This window comes from Pteropus alecto, unplaced genomic scaffold (assembly GCF_000325575.1).
Source record: "Pteropus alecto unplaced genomic scaffold, ASM32557v1 scaffold5, whole genome shotgun sequence".
NCBI classification, from domain to species: Eukaryota; Metazoa; Chordata; class Mammalia; order Chiroptera; family Pteropodidae; genus Pteropus; species Pteropus alecto.
In genome coordinates this window covers 29,546,536-29,554,507 of record NW_006441953.1, presented here as the reverse complement: position 1 = coordinate 29,554,507, position 7,972 = coordinate 29,546,536, and the positions used below count along the sequence as shown (strand labels likewise).

Genomic DNA, 7,972 nt, shown 5'->3' with positions numbered 1-7,972 from the left:
GCGGTTCAGACAAGAGTTGTGTAGCTGTCGCCTCGACGATGCTCCGTGTTAAGTAGGAACCTTCCCGCTTGGTCGTGGGCAGCCCGGGAGCCCACACTGTCCTCTGCCTGCAGGTCCCGATCCCCGCAGCTCCGCACCAGGAGTCGGAGGACGGAGGGAAAACAAGGCACCGAGTCCCAGCGGACTCGTTTACCTCCAGCTCTGTGACCTGGGGCGAGTTACTGGAACTCTCTGAGCCTCGATTTTCCCGCCTGGGAAATGGGACTGTGTCCTGTGCCACCTGTCTCACAGGGACACTTGCAGAAAGGGGGACTTGACATTCGCTCAGTGACATTGGACGGCATCTTCTCTTCCCGACCAGGGCTTCTGGGCTAGGCGCCCTCGTCATCCCAATTTCGCATATAAGGAGAGGGAGGAAAGAGTTAAGAAACCAGCCTGAGGTCATGGCCGGAAGCACGAACCTTGCATTCCACCAGCCTCTGAGGGGAGAAGAGCCCCCTTGGCTGGTCCCCCTGACTGGACAGCCGCCCTGCAGCACCCCTGCAAGGGCCGCACGCACGACCTAACCCCCACTGCGGGTCTGCTGTGCACCGGCCTGTGCCGGAGCTGGAGGTGGGCGAGCCGGGCCATGCTCGCGTGTGGCCCCCACGGGTGCGAGTACAAGCCCCTCTCCCAGATGTGGAGACGCAGCTGCTCACAGGGCGGGTGTCCACCCAGGCTTCCTCTGGCTGGTCAGTGGTGGGTGGACGTTGACACCCAGCTGCCCGACCCCAAGCTCCAGATCACTGGTGCTCAATCCACCCGTTCTGGCCTCTTTCTCTCCCCAGATTCTGCTCTAGGAAATCAACCAGCTTTGCAGCCCGAGGGCCCCGTCTGCCCGCCCGCTCCTCTGACGAGCCACCCCTCATCCATCCTTGTCTTCCTCTCGTCCTCTGCCCCCCTCATCTGCCGGCCCTGCCACTTTGGGCGAAGCCCCCGCTGAGAGAGAAACTCCTAAGGGATCTGGGAAGAGGGAGGCCCTGCCTTCCAGGTGTCCTGCACCCCCCCCAGGCAGCCCCACCTCTCAGCAAGGGGGGCCTTCAGGTCTGAAAGGGTCCAGTGTCCCCAGCCAGGTGGGCGTGCTCCTGGCCTTGGCTGGGCCCCACAGGAAATGGAGGCGTGGGGGACCACCCCCAAGCAGCTGCTTAAAGGGGCAGCGGCCTGGGGCTGCAGGAGGCCCCTTCTCAGCATGGCGCCCCGGCTGCTCCCCCTGCTGCTGCTGCTGCTCCTGGCCGGACCCCCCGCCGTGCAGCCTGCGCCCCCGACCTGCTACTCCAGGATGCTGAGCCTCAGCCGGGAGATCACCGGAGACTTCCAGAGCCTGCAGGCCACGGAGCCCTTGGTGAGTCCCCTCCGGCCTGCTGGGGACCAGGAGGTTCAAAGCAGACCCGGTTCCTGAAAATGTGCCTTTGCCCCGGGAGATAAAAAATGCTGTTTTCTTTTTCTGGTCCATGCCCGTCTCCTTCACGGGTGTTCGAGTTTTAGCCTCATCCTGCGACATGCAGCACCAACGTTTGCGCTCTCTTTTAAGGACAAAGAAAAGGAATCAAAGGCTTCATGATTTTTGTTTGTAACTTGCTAGCAAATGTCAGAGGATCTGTTGTAAAACGTAAAACAACAACAACAAAAAATGAAGAAGAAAAAAGAAGCTCCCCATAGTTAGAACTCCGGAGTTAAAGAGGCCTAAAAAATTAAGCTTCTTAATTCTCTTCGCCAGCTGAGTGGTTAAGAGTGTGCGTGCTAAGGGGGGACTCCCAGAAGGGGGCTCCCCCCACCGCCTGCCATGGCAGATCGCTCAGCCCCTGAACCTCTCTGTCCTGACCTGTGAAGGGCGTGAGCATCCACCCGCCCGCTCCGGGCAGCGGCCGGGGGCCAGGGGTGAGTACGGACACAGCGCGTGAGCAGTGCCTGCGCCGGCCACTCCAGGCGTGGTGGCCGCTGATATCACCACTCCCAGGAGGAGAACCCAGAGGCGGAGGGAGCGGAGGGCCCCAGGGGATGCCCAGAACTAGAACCCGGGCCTCCCAGGCTGCTTATGCAGTGTAGAAACGGAACGAATTGCAGTCCATTAAAAGCTTTGGTAAAACGCAGAAGCGTCCCTTTACCCCGTGTAAACGTCGAACGAAATGTAATGTTCGTCGGATGTGGGGTTTTCAGGGTACCCCAACACCTTCTTTGTATTCTCTTTTTAAAAGGTAAATAACGTTTACTTTTTTCCTCCTTCTGAAAGTCACATACTCTGTAGAACGGTTGGAAAACGCACAAAGGACAAAGAACATAAATATTACTTGCAATTCTACCCCCTAGAGGTAACTGCTGCCATAGCGTTCTGGAGGATAATATTTCAGTGTCCGCCTGCGTGTGGGTATTCGTGTGTGTGCGTGTGTGTGTGCGTGTGTGTGCACGTGTGTATGCATGCATGCATGTGTGCATGTGTGTGCGCCTGCGTGTGTGAACAGATAGGGTTACACAGCCCAGCAGTTTTGTGATTTACTTTTCAATGACACCATTAACTGCTGCCATAGCGTTCTGGAGGATAATATTTCAGCGTCCGCCTGCGTGTGGGTATTCGTGTGTGTGCGTGTGTGTGGGCGTGTGTGTGCACGTGTGTATGCATGCATGCATGTGTGCATGTGTGTGCACCTGCGTGTGTGAACAGATAGGGTTACACAGCCCAGCAGATTTGTGATTTACTTTTCAATGACACCGTTAAATAAATAAATATTCTTTCGTAACAACGTTCTGTTGTAGGATGACACCACAATTTGTCTACAGATTCCTTGGTATTAAATATGTAGAGCAAATATCGTTTAAAAGAATCTGATTTTAATATGTAAAAAGAATACTAATAATGCATAGGCTCAGGACTGCAAGGCTGGGAGGAACTCTAACTCGAATTCACAGCTGGGAAACTGAGTCACGTAGAAGAAAGAGACCTGCTCAAGGTCACTGGGGGAATTTCTGGTAGAAAAGGACCAGGGTCTGGGTCTCTGGCCTTCAGTCCTGCACAAAAAGTAAAATACAGTAACATCAAAGTATACGTATTTATGCACTTTCATATTATTATAGTATATGTTATGTATATTATTATACAGATTACAGTTCCAAAACTGTTTGACATATACATATATATATACTTATAATTATGTGTGTGTATATAGATGTATATATAAATATAAGACAGTTCCCTAACTCATAGTAAACGATACAAAGTTTGCACTCGAGAAGTCGGTTTTCTATTTCTGGAGGAATGTGACACAGAGCACAAGCAAGCATTGTGCATGTCGCTGCTGGAGGGCTGGCCGAGGGCCTTCCGCGACCAGGCTGAGGGTGCGTCCTTGTGGGCACCGCAGTAACGCGCGCCCCCTTCTGCAGGAGCCGTGCGTGAGATACCTGCCCAGGCTGTACCTGGACATACACGTAAGAGGGGCCCCATCGCCTGGGGCGGCGGTGGGGGTGGGGAGGGACCCTGAGCAGAAGGACGTGGGCGCCCCCAGCTCCCGTCCCTCTGGCTGATGACTTCTCCCTCCCCGTTCTCCTCCCCCAGAATTACTGCGTGCTGGCCAAGCTGCGGGACTTTGTGGCATCGCCCCAGTGTTGGAGAGTGGCCCCGGTGGACACCTTGAGGGACAAAGTGCGGAAACTGTACACCATCATGAACTCTTTCTGCAGGAGGGTAAGCGACACCATCGAAAGCTCTTTCCCACGTGTTCTCAGCTGAGACTTTTAGAAGACGGGGTTCGGGAGGAGACGGGGGGCGCCGAGGAGGAAGAGAAGCCCTTCCTTACCCACTGTCTCCCTTGGTACATGATGGGGACTCAGGACAAGGCCCCTCGCCTCCGCGAGCTCCACGACGCCCAGGACCACGTGCTGCTGATGCAAGACAGACCTTGGCAGGAGCCAGGCGGGCGGGGGTCAGGGGAGAGGGCTTCCCGGGGCCAGAGGGACTCCTCAGCGGGCTCTGGGGTAGGAAGGTTCTGGTAGAAGAGGGTGTGGAGACGGGAAAAGCAGGTCATTGGCGCTAGTCGAGATGTGGACAGAAGGCCCGAGACCCGAGGGGTGTGGGCTTCGGCCTCGGACATGCCCGAACTCCTGTCCCCATCTTCCTGCTTCCCAGGTGGCCGTGTCCCCTCTCCTCTCTGAGCCAGTTTCCTCGTTTGTGAACTGGGGACAGGATAGTGCCTGGCTCAGGAGCTCACTGGGAACATCGCAGCAATGATGCCCTCGGTCCGGAGAACCCCGGCAGGGTGACTAACTAGAGCTCCTAGCAGCATGGCGGCCAGGAGCGAATCCTCAGGAAACTGTAATCATTAGCTAGTGCGTTGTGATTTGCTTATTCACACATCAGAGATTCGCCATGTGCTCCCTCCCCACACGCCCCTCCCCCTGGCCTGGCGGGGGGGTGGGGGGACACTGGAAGACACCATGATTACAGTAGGGTCTGATGACCGGCGTTACTGACGCCAACGTCTTTGGAGGTCAGATCTGGAGCCATTTTTCGTGGCATCCCCAACACCTGGCCCAGAGCCGTTGCTCAGTCATTGAGATTCATTCATTCATTCATTCATTCCCTCACCCATCTGTCCACCTGGTCAACCAACGTAGGCATGAATTCGATAAATAATAAAGAACAGATGAGTGTCTATGGGAACGTGAGGATGTGACCGGCTCTTTTGGGGAAGGTGAGGGATGGAGGGATCGCACCTGAGGAGAGCAGTTCGACCGCCTTCGAGGATGACCAGCAGCCCCGCGGCCACACACGGGCTCTGCCGCCACCTGCGGGGACACTCCCGCTCATCGCGCGTCTTTTTCAGGACCTGGTGTTCCTGTCGGATGACTGCAGTGCCCTGGAGTACCCAGTCCCCGCGATCACGGTGCCGCCAGGTCGTCAAGGCTGAGGCTGCGGAGAACCTAAGGGGACCAAATGACGCCAGCTGCCCAGACACGGTGGGCTAACGCCACGGTCCCCTCAGGCCTCCCTGTTGCTGTAGCATCTGAAACCGTCACGTCGCTCCACCTTTCGGAAAGCTCGGTTTGTGCTCCAGCCCCGGGACACAGGAGCTCAGCTTTCACTCCCCTTGGCTTGTCCTGCCGGGATGGTTAGATACCCGAGTACGTTTCTATGATCACCGGGAAGGAAAGGGCAAACCCGCTTCTCTGTTAGGGACAGCTAGCTTGAGAACAAGCACAATAGATGTTCATAGTGCTGCTTTCACGGATGAGCGCTACCGCTGGCCTTTCTTGGTGGGAACCTGCTTACACGTAACCAAACTTGTATTTTAGACTCTCTCCTATCGCGAACTTGCCTTGGAGTTAGTTCCCTTTCGTTTTTAAGGAAATTTTACTGCCTATAAGATGTATTTGCAAGGTTTGTAATTACATAGCGCTGACAGGAAACGCCCTTTCACTGAAAGGTGATGAAAATCAAATAAAGATGATTTTTAGAAACGAGGCGGTTGTCGGTGCTTATTTCACGCTCTTTCTGAAATTCGCTGCTCTTAGCAAGACGCCTCTTTCTCACTTTTTCCAGCAAGCTCAGGTTTCTGGGTCCACTTCAGTCCACCTGCATGAATGTCTGTCCCTGAAGCATTGGGAGAGGTTCCGATGTAGGTGTGGGGACAGACTGTACTTGCATCAAGCCCACGGGCAATGCGGTAGCTGGCTTTTATCACAAACCTCATTCATTGGGTCCTCCTAACGCACGTAGACACAGGCATCGTGGGAGGAGGCCGAGGCTCGTGCAGATTAAATAATCTGCCCGAGGTCCCCGGCTGGAAAGTGGATTGAGGTCCAGGGCCCCAAAACCCACACTCGTCCTGGTGCCCCATGCTGGTTCTCTGCAGGTGAAGCAGGCTCGTTTCATGAATTCGCGAAGCCTGCAATAACATTTCACCTGAGTAACTGGATTATTGAAATGTTGAAATGTCAAATGTTGATTTTTTTTTTTAATTCGCAAGCTACATTAGAGTCTTTGTATCTTTTACTCCCGTTTGCACACATGGGCCAGGCGTTTCCTCCTTGATCTGAGGTGCCTCTGACTTCTCAGAGGATTTGCGAGAATGCTTCGTTAGGTTTTTATTTTCTGTTTAGAAGCACAAGCACCATGGAGGTGGTTTCTCAGGACTACTATAAACAAGGCATGACAAACAGCATTCGCTGTCGACCGCCCCCAACCAACCACTACACAACAGCAGAATAATCTGTTTTCAACATGCGCTAAATCACATCCTTCACCCGGTGAAAAATTTCCCATCGCTTCCACTTTGAATGAAGTTTGAACTTCTCACCTTGGTCTACTTATCTACCACTCCCGCCCCCGCCCGTCTCCGTAAAGCACCATGACACACAGAACTCGGTCACCTGTTCCTGTGTTCGTTTACTTGCTTATTGTGTGTCTCCCCCACTAGACTCTAAGCCCCTGGAAGGCAGGGACCGTGTCTTCTTGCTTCACCCCTTTGCCCCTCCCCCCACACCTAGCTCCGTCCTGACACTTAGCAGATGCTCAATAACGATGCTTTCAATGGTTATGGATACTGGGGATTGCTTCCTGGGAAGACCGAGAAAAGCCGACAGTGACGATCTTGCCATGTCAGGTGGTCCGTGCCCATTCTTTCTTCACAAAATGCACACGAGTTGCCCACACTCACACGCCCACAGCCTCGGAGGCCCGCCGCCTGGGTCTCCAGGGACCGCCGGTTCTCGCTGTTCCCGTCGACTTGGGCAGCTCGGGCACTCGCGCTTGCAGGTGCGCACGCACCCACGTGGACGTGCCTTCTCCCAGCCCTGACCGTGCACCGTGACCCTGAGCCACGGCCAGCAGCAGAGACCTGAAGGAAACCCTTGGCTTTCCTCCTGGGCCACGTCTAAAAGCTCACTCCTCCGTTTGGCTGTCTTGGAGCACACTGACTGCTGAGGAACACAAACCTCTACACCTAGGGGCGATTTAAACCAACTGAGAACTCTCAGGCGAAAACCCTCACAGTTTAAACCTGGCTGATTTGCAAAAGCACTAATAATGTGAAATCGCCTCCTGCATTTGCAGAATGTTCAGGTCCATAGATAATCAGATCGGGCACTCACAGGATAGAGCAAGGGACTGCCCTGAAATCGATTAAGTATTGGAGGAGAAGAAGGAAAAAATAAAAAAAATAGAACAAAATTATGTAGAAAATGGCCGAGTCAGCAGTCAGAACTTAGGTTTGTACTCCTTCGCGCCGAAGGTGTCCTGGGAATTATTTGGACACTGGATACACATTTCTAAAACCTTTGCAATCAAGTTCCTAAAATGCAGCCGGGCTGATTTTTCAAGAATTTTCTGGCAGCCACGCAAAGACGAGAAAATGCGCTCCGAGTCATTGCTCTTTAATTTACTTTCTCGTCTATGGCCACGCCGCCCTGAGCAAGCCAGATCCCATCCGATCTCGGAAGCTAAGCAGGGTCGGGCCTGGTTAGTACTTGGATGGGAGACCACCTAGGAAGACTAGGTGCTGTAGGCGTAAAAAAATAAGGGATTGTAAGCTGACAAGGCCCTTGCAATCTGTGAGGTCAAACAAGGGTTACCTCGCCCAAAATAATAATAATAATAACAACAACTTACTTCCTCTAGATCCTAGGGCTTCAGTGTCAACCCCGCTTAAGATGCCACGAGATCGGGAGATGCGCCTTACTCAGAAGAAGGGTTCGGATCACCGTCGCTGTCACAGCAGCGGGCGCCCTTCCCCAGCCTACAGCTCTGCAGATGCCCACGCTTAGAAAGCATTCAGCTCTCGAGGGGAAGTTGTGCTCCGACGTTGGGTGTCGATGCTCCAAAACGCTCTCAATTTATCAATGATAAAAACGAGTATGTGGAGAACCTTGTAATTTACGAAATATTTTCGTGTCTACTTTTTCCTTCGTTAACGTTGGGTCTTATGCCGGCGTTGGAGATTGGGTG

The 7,972-nt window shown here is 53.7% G+C and overlaps 1 protein-coding gene and 1 pseudogene across 1 annotated transcript; both read left to right on the top strand.

The window, feature by feature from the left end:
• The first annotated feature begins 1,228 nt into the window (after nt 1-1,228).
• On the top strand, nt 1,229-4,937 carry CYTL1 (cytokine like 1). The gene is made up of 4 exons (XM_006919086.1): nt 1,229-1,381; nt 3,415-3,459; nt 3,587-3,715; nt 4,854-4,937. Exons 1-4 carry the CDS (start codon nt 1,229-1,231, stop codon nt 4,935-4,937), a joined length of 411 nt encoding a protein of 136 aa, XP_006919148.1.
• A 2,479-nt stretch (nt 4,938-7,416) lies between these two features.
• On the top strand, nt 7,417-7,535 carry LOC112485722 (annotated as a pseudogene).
• Nucleotides 7,536-7,972: the final 437 nt, after the last annotated feature.